The sequence below is a fragment of the Bos indicus x Bos taurus genome, chromosome 3 (assembly GCF_003369695.1).
Source record: "Bos indicus x Bos taurus breed Angus x Brahman F1 hybrid chromosome 3, Bos_hybrid_MaternalHap_v2.0, whole genome shotgun sequence".
NCBI lineage: Eukaryota > Metazoa > Chordata > Mammalia > Artiodactyla > Bovidae > Bos > Bos indicus x Bos taurus.
The window spans coordinates 94,635,133-94,651,146 of record NC_040078.1 but is presented as its reverse complement, the minus strand read 5'-3'; the positions used below and the strand labels follow the sequence as shown (position 1 = coordinate 94,651,146).

The window sequence follows — 16,014 nt, the reverse complement described above, 5'->3', positions numbered from 1 at the left end:
CTTGTACCCAGGCAGTGACAAATATCCCATGGGGACAAAATCACCCCTGGTTGAGAACCTCTACCCCATATGGAGTGAAATGATTTATTTACCAGGACTAGTGAAAGAAAGACCTTGACCAACTATTTATGTGTAATATTTATTACACATAAGTCATATATTTTGAAATCAAGGATTCTTGTATTTCTCTTGTATATATTCTCAAAATGATTAAAATTGTACAGAGTCTCCAATAGAATTAAAAGGCAAGCTAAGCAAGTATGTTTATCACCTAAAGCACATAATTCTTAGAAATGACTTTAATAGATGTTTCAACACTTGAAAAATAGAAAGAACGTACCTAAGGAGAGGACTTGATTTTCTCGTCATATTAAAGCATGGTCATATACAAGAATCATGAAAAATTATCCACAAAACTACTGATATTTCTTCAGTTAAAACAAACAAAAACCTGACTAAACATAACCTAATTTTCTCCATTCTCATGTTCTTATGTACCTTTCTGCACTTTCTCACCCTCCTCTTTCTCTAAAAGTAAGGTTTAGAGATGGAAACCTCCTTACTTCTGGCTTGTATTCAAAAAGAAGCTGATCTCCAGTGAGAAAGTCCTGTAGTGGGTACAGCTGCATGTTTTCACACATGTTTTCCACATACTCAACTGGATCTGTCTGTAAAGAGGTAAAATTATTTCACACCAGAAATTCCTCATTACTATCCTTAATTTCCCACAAACTATAAATACTTAGCTCTTTTTTTTTAAATGAAACCAAAAGTTTCCCACAGATACAACCAAATAAAATGGCAGCTTAAGGATCTGGTGCTCAGAATTCTAACATAAATTAGCCAGAGAACTACTTTAAGTAGCTTATCCTAACACCCCACCAACCCCCCATCCTGAGCCCTACAACACACAAGGCTCTAATCAGGTCACAGCATCTTCATGGGAGAAATTTTAACAATGGCCCAAATTTTAACAATGGGCACTGTGAAGTGCCCAAAGACAGAGTCTTCATCATTTAATCACTACAGCACTATAACCTAAAAACTATTTGTAAGCATCAATCAAAATCAAGGTAGAAATCAAATTTTGTCATTAAAGCCTTGATATAAATGGTAAAATTAACTAGTATATTATCTCAATTTAAAACTGAACTAATGAGGGCAGTCCCTAAGATGGCAGAGGAACAGGACAAGGAGACCACTTTCTCCCCTACAAATTTATCAAAAGATCATTTGAACACTGAGCAAATACCACAAAACAACTTCTAAATGCTGGCAGAGGACACCAGGCACCCAGAAAGGCAGCCAATTGTCTTTGAAAGGAGGTAAGACAAAATATAAAAGATAAAAAGAGAGACAAAAGAGTTAGGGACGGAGACCCATCCCAGGAGGGAGTCATAAAAGAGAAGAAGTTTCCAAACACCAGGAAACCCTCTCATTGGCAGGTCTGTGGGGAGTTTTGGAATCTCAGAGGGCAACATAACCGGGAGGAAAAAATAAATAAAACCCACAGATTACGCGCTAAACTGCAGCTCCCAGTAGCCCAGATGCTTGCGTCTGCCACCAGCAAGTGGGGGCTGAACAGGGAGGTGCAGGCTGCAGTGCTTAGGGTAAGGACTGGGCCTGAATGCCATAAGGGCAATCTGAGGGAGCTAACGTGAGATAGCAACCCAAACCAGGGGATAGCCAGAGAGAGGGAAAAAAAATGAGGAAAGAGAGAGAGAACTTCCACAAAAAGGTCTAACCTAAGGCACTGCTGGGCTGCTCACAGAACAAAGGACTGAGCCAATACCAAAGGAGAGATAGCCAGCAGCACACTGGCCCATCCCCTGCCAGAGGCAGGGAGGCAGGCATGCAACGGCCAGAGCCATAAGGCAAAGGGAAAACTCGGCCCCAGGGATGGCATCCTCTACCAAACTGCAAGCAGACTCCCAGTTGCTAACCAAGTCTTCCTGGGATCCTGGACTCACTACCGGATACTTCATTGCACTCCAGAGAGAAAAGATCCAGCTCCACCCATCAGAACACTGATGGAAGCTTCCCTAACCAGGAAACCTTGACAAGCCACTCATCCAACCCCACCCACAGGGAGGAACCTCCACAATAAAGAGGAACCACAAACTACCAGAATTCGGAAAGGCCACCTCAAACACAGCAACCTAAACAAGATGAAAAGGCAGAGAAATATTCAGCAGGTAAAGGAACATGATAAAAGCCCACCAAACCAAACAAAAGAGGAGGAGATAGGGAGTCTACCTGAAAAAGAATTCAGAAAAATGACAGCAAAAATGATCAAAAATCTTGAAACCAAAATGGAGTTACAGATAAATAGTCTGGAGACAAGGATTGAGAAGATGCAAGAAAAGTTTAACAAGGACCTAGAAGAAATAAAAAAGAGTCAATCAATAATGAATAATGCAATAACTGAAATCAAAAGCACTCTGGAGGGAACCAACAGTAGAATAACTGAGGCAGAAGATAGGATAAGTGAGGTGGAAGATAGAGTGGTGGAAATAAATGAAGCAGAAAGAAAAAAAGAAAAAAGAATTAAAAGAAGTGAGGACAACCTCAGAAACCTCTGGGACAATGTTAAATGCCCCAACATTCAAATCATAGGAGTCCCAGAAGAAGAAGACAAAAAGAAAGGGCATGAGAAAATACTTGAGGAGATAATAGTTGAAAACTTTCCTAAAATGGGGAAGGAGATAGCCACCCAAATCCAAGAAACCCAGAAAGTCCCAAACAGGATAAACCCAAGGTGAAACACCCCAAGACACATATTAATCAAATTAACAAAGATCAAACACAAAGAACAAACATTAAAAGCAGCAAGGGAAAAACAATAAATAACTCACAAGGGGATTCCCATAAGGATAACAGCTGATCTCGCAATAGAAACTCTTCAGGCCAGAAGGGAACGGCAGGACATACTTAAGTGATGAAAGAGAAAAACCTACAACCCAGATTACTGGATCCAGCAAGGATCTCATTCAAATATGAAGGAGAAATCAAAAACTGTACAGACAAGCAAAAGCTCAGAGAATTCAGCACCACCAAACCAGCTCTTCAACAAATGCTAAAGGATGTTCTCTAGACAGGAAACACAAAAAAGGTGTATAAACTCTAACCCAAAACAACAAAGTAAATGGCAATGGGATCATACTTATCAATAACTACCTTAAATGTAAATAGGTTGAATGCCCCAAACAAAAGACAAAGACTGGCTGAATGGATATAAAAACAAGACCCCTATATATGCTGTCTACAAGAGACCCACCTCAAACCTAGGGACACATACAGACTGAAAGTGAAGGGCTGGAAAAAGATATTTCACACAAATGGAGACCAAAAGAAAGCAGGAGTAGAAATACTCATATCAGATAAAACAGACTTTGAAATAAAGGCTGTGAAAAGAGACAAAGGAGGACACTACATAATGATCAAAGGATCAATCCAAGAAGAAGATATAACAGTGATAAAAATATATGCACCCAACAAAGGAGCACCACAATATGTAAGGCAAATGCTAACAAGTATGAAAGGGGAAATTAACAATAACACAATAATAGTGGGAGACTTTAATACCCCACTCACACCTATGGGTAGATATACAATGGACCGGTTAGATCTAATTGATATCTGTAGGACATCTCACCCTAAAACAATGAATTTCACCTTTTTCTCAAGTGTACATAGAACTTCTCCAGGACAGATCACCACCCAGGCCATAAATCTAGCCTTGGTAAATTCAAAAAAACTGAAATCATCTCAAGCATCTTTTCTGATAACAATGCAGTAAGATTAGATGTCAACTACAGGAAAAAACTATTAAAAATACAAACATATGAATGCTAAACAACACACTTCTGAATAACCAACAAATCACAGAAGAAATCAAACCATGCATAGAAACAAATGTAAATGAAAACACAACAACCCAAAACCTATGGGATTCAGTAAAAGCAGTGCTAAGGGGAAGGTTCATAGCAATACAAGCCTACCTCAAGAAACAGGAGAGAAATCAAGTAAATAACCTAACTCTGCACCTAAAGCAACTAGAAAAAGAAGAAATGAAGCATCCCAGTGTTACTAGAAGGAAAGAAATCATAAAAATTAGGGCAGAAATAAATACAAAAGAAACAAAGGAGACCATAGCCAAAATCAACAAAGCTAAAAGCTGGTTTTTTGAGAAGATAAATAAAAGAGACAAACCATTAGCCAGACTCATGAAGAAAAAAAGGGAGAAGAATCAAATCAACAAAATTAGAAATGAAAATGGAGAAATCACAACAGACAACACAGAAATACAAAGGATCCTAAGAGACTACTATCAGCAACTATATGCCAAAAAAAATGGACAACTTGGAAGAAACAACTTCTTAGAAAAGTATAACTTTCCAAAACTGAACCAGGAAGAAATAGAAAATCTTAACAGACCCATCACAAGCACAGAAATTGAAACTGTAATTAGAAGTCTTCCAACAAACAAAAGCCCAGGACCAGATGGCTTCACAGCTGAATTCTACCAAAAATTTAGAAAAGAGTTAACACCTATCCTACTCAAACTCTTCCAGAAAATTGCAAAGGAAGGTAAACTGCCAAACTCATTCTATGAGGCCACCATCACCCTAATACCAAAACCAGACAAAGATGCCACAAAAAAAGAAAACTATAGGCCAATATCACTGATGAACATAGATGCAAAAATCCTTAACAAAATTCTAGTAAAAAGAATCCAACAACATATTAAAAAGATCATACATCATGACCAAGTGGGCTTTATCCCAGGGATGCAACGATTCTCCAATATTTGCAAATCAATCAATGTGATACCCCACATCAACAAATTTAAAGATAAAAACCGCATGATTATCTCAATAGATGTAGAGAAAGCCTTTGACAAAATTCAACATCCATTTATGACAAAAACCCTCCAGAAAGCAGGAATAGAAGGAACATACCTCAACATAATAAAAGCCATATATGATTAACCCACAGCAAACATTATCCTCAATGGTGAAAAATTGAAAGCATTTCTGCTAAAAACAGGAATAAGACAAGGGTGCCAGTCTTACCACTATTATTCAACATAGTTTTGGAAGTTTTAGCCACAGCAATCAGAGCAGAAAAAGAAATAAAAGGAATCCAGATTGGAAAAGAAGAAGTAAAACTCTCATTGTTTGCAGATGACATGATCTTCTACATAGAAAATCCTAAAGACTCCACCAGAAAATTACCAGAGCTAATCAATGAATATAGTAAAGTTGCAGGATGTAAAATTAATACATAGAAATCCCTTGCATTCCTATACACTAACAATAAGAAAACAGAAAGAGAAATTAAGGAAACAATTCCATTCACCATTGCAACGAAAAGAATAAAATACTTAGGAATAAATCTACCTAAAGAAACAAAAGATCTATATATAGAAAACTATAAAACAATGGTGAAAGGAATAAGATGACACAAATAGATGAAGAAATATACCACGTTCATGGATCAGAAGAATCAATACAGTGAAAATGAGTATACTACCCAAAGCAATCTATAGATTCAACGCAATCCCTATCAAGCTACCAATGGTATTTTTCAGAGAACTAGAACAAATAATTTCACAATTTGTATGGAAATACAAAAAAACCTCAAATAGCCAAAGCAATCTTGAGAAAGAAGAATGGAACTGAAGGAATCAACCTGCCTGACTTCAGGCTATACTACAAAGCCACAGTCATCAAGACAGTATGGTACTGGCACAAAGACAGAAACATAGATCAATGGAACAAAATACAAAGCCCAGAGATAAATCCACACACCTACAGACACCTTATCTTTGACAAAGGAGGCAAGACTATATACAATGGAGAAAAGACAATCTCTTTAACAAGTGGTGCTGGGAAAACTGGTCAGCTGCTTGTAAAAGAATGAAACTAGGACACTTTCCCGGAGAAGGCAATGGCACCCCACTCCAGTACTCTTGCCTGGAAAATCCCATGGACAGAGAAGCCTGGTAGGCTGCAGTCCATGAAGTCACTAAGAATCGGACACGACTGAACGACTTCACTTTCACTTTTCACCTTCATGCATTGGAGAAGGAAATGGCAACACACTCCGTGGTGTTCTTGCCTGGAGAATCCCAAGGACGGAGGAGCCTGGTAGGCTGCCGTCTATGGGGTCGCACAGGGTCGGACACAACTGAAGCGACTTAGCAGCAACAGCAGGACACTCTAACACCATACACAAAAATAAACTCAAAATGGATTAAAGATCTAAATGTAAGACCAGAAACTATAAAACTCCTAGAGGAAAACATAGGAAAAACACTCTCTGATGTAAATCATAGCAGGATCCTCCATGACCCACCCTCCCAGAGTAATGGAAATAAAGCAAAAATAAACAAATGGGACCTAATTAAACTTAAAAGCTTTTGCACAACGAAGGAAACTATAAGCAAAATGAAAACACAGCCTTCAGAATGGGAGAATAATAATAGCAAATGAAGCAACTGACAAAGAATTAATCTCAAAAATATACAAGCAGCTCAATGCCAGAAAAATAAGTGACCCAGTCAAAAAGTGGGCCAAAGAACTAAATGGACATTTCTCCAAAGAAGACATACAGATGGCTAACAAACACATGAAAAGATGATCAACATCACTCATTATCAGAGAAATGCAAATCAAAACCACAATGAGGTACCATCTCACACCTGTCAGAATGGCTGCTATCCAAGTCTATAAACAATAAATGCTGGAGACGGTGCAGAGAAAAAGGAACCCTCTTACACTGTTGGTGGGAACGCAAACTAGTACAGCCACTATGGACAACACTGTAGAGATTCCTTAAAAAACTGGAAACAGAACTGCCATACAACCCAGCAATCCCACTCCTGGGTATACACATGGAGGAACCGAGAACTGAAAGAGACACATGTACGCCAACGTTCATTGCAGCACTGTTTACAATAGCCAGGACATGAAAGCAACTTAATGCCCATTGGCAGACAAATGGATAAGAAAGCTGTGGTACATATACACAATGGAATATCCAGTTCAGTTCAGTCACTCAGTCGTGTCCGACTCTTTGCTACCCCATGAATCGCAGCACGCCAGGCCTCCCTGTCCATCACCAACTCCCGGAGTTCACTCAGACTCACGTCCATCGAGTCAGTGATGCCATCCAGCCATCTCATCCTCTGTCGTCCCCTTCTCCTCCTGCCCCCAATCCCTCCCAACATCAGAGTCTTTTCCAATGAGTCAACTCTTTGCATGAGGTGGCCAAAGTACTGGGGTTTCAGCTTTAGCATCAGTCCTTCCAAAGAAATCCAGGGCTGATCTCCTTCAGAATGGACTGGTTGGATCTCCTTGCAGTCCAAGGGACTCTCAAGAGCCTTCTCCAACACCACAGTTCAAAAGCATCAATTCTTCGGCATTCAGCTTTCTTCACAGTCCAACTCTCACATCCATACCTGACCACAGGAAAAACCATAGCCTTGACTAAACAGACCTTTGTTGGCAAAGTAATGTCTCTGCTTTTGAATATGCTATCTAGGTTGGACATAACTTTCCTTCCAAGGAGTAAGCATCTTTTAATTTCATGGCTGCAGTCACCATCTGTAGTGATTTTGGAGCCCCAAAAAATAAAGTCTGCCACTGTTTCCACTGTTTCTGCATCTATTTCCCATGAAGTGATGGGACCAGATGCCATGATCTTCGTTTTCTGAATGCTGAGCTTTAAGGCAACTTTTTCACTCTCCTCTTTCACTTTCATCAAGAAGCTTTTTAGTTCCTCTTCACTTTCTGCCATAAGGGTGGTGTCATCTGCATATCTGAGGTTATTGAGATTTCTCCCGGCAATCTTGATTCCAGCTTGTGCTTCATCTAGCCTAGCATTTCTCATGATGTACTGTGCATAGAAGTTAAATAAGCAGGGTGACAATATACAGCCTTGACATAGTCCTTTTCCTATTTGGAACCAGTCTGTTGTTTCATGTCCAGTTCTAACTGTTGCTTCCTGACCTGCATACAGATTTCTCAAGAGGCAGGTCAGGTGGTCTGGTATTTCCATCTCTTTCAGAATTTTCCACAGTTTATTGTGATCCACACAGTCAAAGGCTTTGGCATAGTCAGTAAAGCAGAAATAGATGTTTGTCTGGAACTCTCTTGCTTTTTCCATGATCCAGCGGATGTTGGCAATTTGATCTCTGGTTCCTCTGCCTTTTCTAAAACCAGCTTGAACATCAGGAAGTTCACAGTTCACGTACTGATGAAGTCTGGCCTGGAGAATTTTGAGCATTACTTTACTAGAGTGTGAGATGAGTGCAATTGTGCGGTAGTTTGAGCATTCTCTGGCACACTGCCTTTCTTTGGGATTGGAATGAAAACTGACCTTTTCCAGTCCTGTGGCCACTGCTGAGGTTTCCAAATTTGCTGGCATATTGAGTGCAGCATTTTCACAGCATCATCTTTCAGGATTTGAAATAGCTCAACTGGAATGCCATCACCTCCACTAGCTTTGTTTGTAGTGATGCTTCCTAAGGCCCACTTCACTTCACATTCCAGGATGTCTGGCTCTAGGTCAGTGATCACATCATTGTGATTACCTGGGTCGTGAAGATCTTTTTTGTACAGTTCTTCTGTGCATCTTGCCACCTCTTCTTAATATCTTCTGCTTCTGTTAGGTCCATACCATTTCTGTCCTTTATTGAGCCCATCTTTGCATGAAATGTTCCCTTGGTATCTCCTATTTTCTTAAAGAGATCTCTAGTCTTGCCCATTCTGTTGTTTTCCTCTATTTCTTTGCATTGATCACTGAGGAAGGCTTTCTTATCTCTTCTTGCTATTCTTTGGAACTCTGCATTCAGATGCTTATATCCTTCCTTTTCTCCTTTGCTTTTCGCTTCTCTTCTTTTCACAGCTATTTGTAAGGCCTCCCCAGACAGCCATTTTGCTTTTTTGCATTTCTTTTCCATGGGGATGGTCTTGCACCCTGTCTCCTGTACAATGTCACGAACCTCATTCCATAGTTCATCAGGCACTCTATCTATCATATCTAGGCCCTTAAATCTATTTCTCACTTCCACTGTATAATCATAAGCTATCCCACTTTGAAGGTCAGGAAGGGCGACGGTGAGGAGATACCCCTCGTTGAAGGTAAGGAGCAGCTGCTACACTTTGCTGGAGCAGCCATGAAGAGATACCCCACGCCCAAGGTAAGAGAAACCCAAATAAGATGGTAGGTGTTGCAAGAGGGCATCAGAGGGCAGACACACTGAAACCATACTCACAGGAAACTAGTCCATCTAATCACACTAGGACCACAGCCTTGTCTAAATCAATGAAACTAAGCCACGCCTGTGGGGCAACTCAAGACAAGCAGGTCATGGTGGAGGGATCTGACAGAATGTGGTCCACTGGAGAAGGGAATGGCAAACCACTTCAGTATTCTTGCCTTGAGAACCCCATGAACAGTATGAAAAGGCAAAATGATAGGATAATGAAAGAGGAACTCCCCAGGTCAGTAGGTGCCCAATATGCTACTGGAGATCAGTGGAGAAATAACTCCAGAAAGAATGAAGGGATGGAGCCAAAGCAAAAACAATACCCAGCTGTGGATGTGACTGGTGATAGAATCAAGGTCTGATGCTGTAAAGAGCAATATTGCACAGGAACCTGGAATGTCAGGTCCATGAATCAAGGCAAATTGGAAATGGTCAGACAAGAGATGGCAAGAGTGAATGCTGACATTCTAGGAATCAGCGAACTCAAATGGACTGGAATGGGTGAATTTAACTCAGATGACCATTATATCTATTACTGCAGGCAGGAATCCCTCAGAAGAAATGGAGTAGCCATCATGGATAACAAAAGAGTCTGAAATGCAGTACTTGGATGCAAAACGACAGAATGATCTCTGTTCGTTTCCAAGGCAAACCATTCAATATCACAGTAATCCAATTCTATGCCCCAACCAGTAACGCTGAAGAAGCTGAAGTTGAACGGTTCTATGAAGACCTACACGACCTTTTAGAACTAACACCCAAAAAAGATGTCCTTTTCATTATAGGGGACTGGAATGCAAAAGTAGGAAGTTAAGAAACACCTGGAGTAACAGGCAAATTTGGCCTTGGAATATGGAATGAAGCAGGGCAAAGACTAATAGAGTTTTGCCAAGAAAATGCACTGGTCATAGCCAACACCCTCTTCCAACAACACAAGAGAAGACTACACATGGACATCACCAGATGGTCAACGCCGGAATCAGACTGATTATATTCTTTGCAGCCAAAGATGGAGCTCTATACAGTCAACAAAAAACAAGACTGGGAGCTGACTGTGGCTCAGATCATGAACTCCTTATTACCAAATTCAGACTTAAATGAAGAAAGTAGGGAAAACCACTAGACCATTCAGGTATGACCTAAATCAATGGAATATTACTCAGCTATTATAAAGAATGCATTTGAATCAGTTCTAATGAGGTGGATGAAACTGGAGCCTATTATACAGAGCGAAGTACGTCAGAAAGAAAAGCACCAGTATAGTATACTAATGCATATACGGAATTTAGAAAGATGGTAATGATGACCCTATATGTAAGACAGCAAAAGAGACACAGATGTAAAGAACAGACTTTTGGACTCTGTGGGAGAAGACGAGGGTGGGATGATTTGAGAGAATAGGTTGAAACATGTATATTATTATATGTGAAATAGATCGCCAGTCCAGGTTCGATGCATGAGACAGGGTGCTCAGGGCTGGTGGACTGGGATGACCCTGAGGGATGGGATGGGGAGGAGGGTGGGAGGGAAAGTTGGGGATGGGGAACACATGTACACCCATGGCTGACTCTCGTGAATGTATGGCAAAAACCATCACAATATTGTAAAGTAATTAGCCTCCAATTAAAATAAATTTTAAAAAAAGAATAACAACAACAAAAAAGAATTTGAAAAAAAAATTTTTTTAATTAAAAAAATGTATACATAAAACTGAACTAATGACTAAAAGTTCTACAACCTATGAAATGGAAATACTTTTGCAGAGGAAATCAACCAATTCAAGTATTTTCTGAGCACCCAAATGCATGGAATCTTAAAAAGTGACATGTCCTTTAGATACCAAGTGGCTCTATTCCTACATTTTACAATGAGGAAATTACTCAGATTAATTAGGTGACTTGCTCCAGAGCACACAATAAGTGACAGGCAGAATAAACACTACAGCTCAGGCCTCTTAACACAACAGTGAAAATACTACACTGCCCAGTCCTTTCATAGACAATCTGGTTGTTCTCTCATGGAACAGAAGACAGAAAGAGAAATAAAGCTTGCAACATTCATGGAGGAGAAATGAGACATGAATGTATCAAATCAGAAATCATAGGTATATGCTAACTACTACATTATTGCATTAAAATAGAATATGGAAAAAGTATGGGGAAAAAAGTATTGTTAGCCTTTTTTGCCTCTCCTGAATCATATGTTGATAAGTACTAATAATATGTGTGTGTGTGTGTGTGTGTGTGTGTTTAAGTTAAGGTACTTTTTTTCCCCTGAAGTATAACTGATATATAATATTAGTTTCAGGAGTCTGACATAGCGAGTCCATATTTTCATATACTACAAAATGATCACCAGAGTAAGTCTAGTTACCATCTGTCACCCTACAAAGTTACTATAACGTTACTGACTATATTCCCTATGCTGTACATTACATCCCCATGACTTATGTACTTTATAGCTGAAAGTCTGCATGTCTTCATCTCCTTTGCCTATTTCACTTAGCTCCCACACCTTCAAGTGCTATTACTATTTAAAATTACTCCCTTGATAGACGAACTGTGGCTCCTGAGGCATGCGGGATACAGAGAAACTGAAAATGTAGTCGATCAGATTTTGGAAATAACTACAACAGGAGGTCTGAAAAACAAAGAGGTCATTTTCATCTCATCAGTCCTAGATGAAGAGATCAAGTCCTGAGCCTTTGGAGTGGGAGCACTGACTCCAAGACCCTAGGCTACCAGAGAATTAACCCTAGGGAATATCAATTAGTGAGAACTCACACAAAGGAAACCAGCTAAATACAAAACCCAGCATCAGCCAACCACAAGTAGCACCCTGTACAGGATGCCTCATCTAAACAACAAACAAAACAAAAATATAAACCCAATCAGCAGCAGCCAGGATTACCACCTCACTCAGCCTTGCCCATGGGGGTGGGGGAGGGGGGAAACTCAGCACAATTCTCACCCAATATGAAGCTTACACAAATCCCTGGACCAACCTTAGGAGGGCAGAAACCAAAAGGAAGAAAGAATTTAACCCTGAAGCCTGGGAAAAGGAGACCTGAAACACAATAAGTTAAAAAATAATAATAATAATGAAAAGGCAGAGAAATACTACACAAATGAAGGAACAAACTAGAAACACAGAAGTCCAAATAAATCAAGAGGGAATAGGCAAACTACCTGAAAAAGAATTCTGAATAATGACAGTAGAGATGATCAAAAACCTTGAAAACAGAACGGAGAAAATGTAAAAATCAATTAACAAAGACCCAGAAGAATTAAAAAATAAACATAGAGACAAACAACATAATTATTGAAATTAAAAATATTCTACAAGGAATCAATAGCAAAATATTTGAAACAGAAGAACAAATCAGTGAGCTGGAAGATAAAATGGTGGAAGTAACTTCTGAAGAGCAGAATAAAGTAAAAAGAATGAAAAGAACTAAGGATAATCCCAGAGACCTCTGGGACAATATCAAACGCACCAACATTCGAATTATAGAGGTCCCAGAAGAAGAAGAGAAAAAGAAAGGGTATGAGAAAATTTTTGAAGAGATTATTGTTGAAAATTTCTGCAACATGGAAAAGGAAATAGTCAATCAAGTCCAAGAGGCGCAGAGTCCCATACAGGATAAACCCAAGGAGAAACATGCCAAGACACATACTAATCAAACTAACAAGGACTAAAACACAAAGAAAGAATATTAAAATCAGCAAGAAAAAAGCAACAAGTAACATACAAGGGAAACCCCATATGTTTAACAACTGTTCTTTCAGCAGAAACTCAGCAGGCCAGAAGGGAATGGCAGGACATATTTAAAGTACTGAAAGGGAAAAATCTACAACCAAGATTACTGTACCCAGCAAGGATCTCATTCAAAATTGATGGAGAAATAAAAAGCTTTTCAGAAAAGCAAAAGTTAAGAGAATTCAGTACCACCAAATCAGCTTTACAACAATGTTAAAAGGACTTACATAGTCAAGAAATACAAGAGAAGAAAAAGATCTACAAAATAAACCCCCAAAATTTAAAAAATGGCAATAGGAACATTTATCAATAATTACTTTAAATGTAAATGGATTAAATGCTCCAACCAAAAGACACAGACTGGCTGAATGGATACAAAAACAAGACCTATATATATGCTGTCTGAAGAAACCCACTTCACACATAAAGACACATATAGACTGAAAGTGAGAGGATGGAAAAATGTATTCCATGCAAATGGGAAGCAAAAGAAAACTGGAGTAGCAATTCTCATATCAGGCAAAACAGACCTTAAAATAAAGAAGATTACAAGAGATAAGGAAGGACACTACATAATGATCAAGGGATTAATCCAAGAGGAAGACATAACAGCTGTAAATATCTATGTACCCAACACAAGAGCACCTCAATACACAAGACAAACACTAACAGACATAAAAGGAGAAATTGACAGTAACACAATAATAGGAGACTTTAACACCCCACTCACACCAATGGACAGATCATCAAAACAGAAAATTAATAAGGAAACACAAGTCTTAAATGATACATTAGATGAGATAGGTCTCATTGATATCTTCAGGACATTCCATCCAAATGCAGAAGAATATACCTTCTTCTCAAGTGCACATGGAACATTCTCCTGGGTCACAAATCAAACCTCAGTAAATTTAAGAAATCTGAAATTTTATCAAGCATCATCTCCAACCACAACGCTATAAGACTAGAAATCAATTACAAGAAAAAACACAAACACGTGGAGATTAAACAACAGGATTAATAACCTAAAGAGACTAAATAATCAACAGATTATTGAAAAAAATCAAAAGGGAAATCAAAAAATTTCTAGAAACAATTGACAATAAAAACACGACAACTCAAAACCTATGGGATACAGCAAAAGCAGTTCTAAGGGGGAAGTTTATAGCAGTACAATCCTACCTCAAGAAACAAGAAAAACATCAAATAGACAATCTAACTTTACACCTAAAACAACTTGAAAAGAACAACAACAAAAAAAAAACCCAAAATTAGTAGAAGGAAAGGAATCATAAGGATCTGAGCAGAAATAAATGAAAAAAGAAATTAAAGAAACAATAGTAAAGATTAATAAAACTAAAAGCTGGTTCTTTGAGACGATAAACAAAATTGACACTCCTTTAGCAAGACTCATCAAGAAAAAGAGAGAAGAATCAGATCAACAAAATTAGAAATGAAAAAGAAGAGGTTAAAACAGACAATCAGAAATACAAAGGATTATAAGAGAGTATTATGAACAACTATATGGCAAGAAAATGGATAACCTGGAAGAAATGGACAGTCTTCTTCCAAGACTGAAACAGGAAGAAATAGAAATTATGAACAACACAATTACAGGCACTGAAATTGAAGCTGTAATCAAAAATCTCCCAAAAGACAAAAGCCCAGGACCAGATGGCTTCACAGGAGAATTCTATCAAGCAATTAGAGAGACCTAAGGCCTATCCTTCTAAAACTCTTTCAAAGATGCTCAACATCACTCATTATCAGAGAAATGCAAATCAAAACCACTATGAGGTACCATTTCACGCCAGTCAGAATGGCTGCGATCCACAAGCAATAAATGCTGGAGAGGGTGTGGAGAGAAGGGAACCCTCTTACACTGTTGGTGGGAATGCAAACTAGTACAGCCACTATGGAGAACAGTGTGGAGATTCCTTAAAAAACTGGAAGTAGAACTGCCTTATGATCCAGCAATCCCACTGCTGGGCATACACACTGAGGAAACCAGAACTGAAAGAGACACGTGTACCCCAATGTTCATCGCAGCACTATTTATAATAGCCAGGACATGGAGGCAACCTAGATGTCCATCAGCAGATGAATGGATAAGAAAGCTGTGGTACATATACACAATGGAGTATTACTTAGCCATTAAAAAGAATTCATTTGAATCAGTTCTAATGAGATGGATGAAACTGGAGCCTATTATACAGAGTGAAGTAAGCCAGAAAGAAAAACACCAATACAGTATACTAACACATATATATGGAATTTAGAAAGATGGTAACAATAACCCTGTATACGAGACAGCAAAAGAGACACTGATGTATAGAACAGTCTTATGGACTCTGTGGGAGAGGGAGAGGGTGGGAAGATTTGGGAGAATGGCATTGAAACATGTATACTATCATGTATGAAACGAGTCACCAGTCTAGGTTCGATGCATGATACTGGATGCTTGGGGCTGGTGCACTGGGACGACCCAGAGGGATGGTATGGGGAGGGAGGAGGGAGGAGGGTTCAGGATGGGGAACACATGTATACCTGTGGTGGATTCATTTCGATATTTGGCAAAACCAATACAATATTGTAAAGTTTAAAAATAAAATAAAATTAAAAAAAAAAAGAAAAATAAATAAACAAATAAAACTCTTTCAAAAAATTGGAGAGGAAGGAACACTTCCAACTCATTCTATGAAGCCACCATCACGGATTCCAAAACCAGACAAAGACAACACAAAAAGAGAAAACTACAGGCCAATATCACTGATGAACATAGATGTAAAAATTCTCAACAAAATTTTAGCAAATAAGATTCAGCAACACATCAAAAAGATCATACACCATGATCAAGCTGGGTTTATTCCAGAGATGCAAGGATTCTTCAATATATGCAAATCAATCAATGTGATACACCATATTAACAAATCAAAAGATAAAAACCATATGATAATCTCAACAGATGCAGAAAAAGC

The 16,014-nt window shown here is 38.8% G+C and overlaps 1 protein-coding gene across 2 annotated transcripts in view; it reads right to left on the bottom strand.

Annotated features, from left to right (window-relative positions):
- NRDC (nardilysin convertase) overlaps nt 1-16,014 on the bottom strand; it is a 102,794-nt gene that overhangs the window by 19,782 nt on the left and 66,998 nt on the right. For both annotated transcript variants that reach the window (XM_027537272.1, XM_027537270.1), the window contains one exon: nt 564-668. In XM_027537272.1, coding sequence (XP_027393073.1) covers nt 564-668 — 105 coding nt within the window. The remainder of the gene's footprint in view (nt 1-563; nt 669-16,014) is intronic.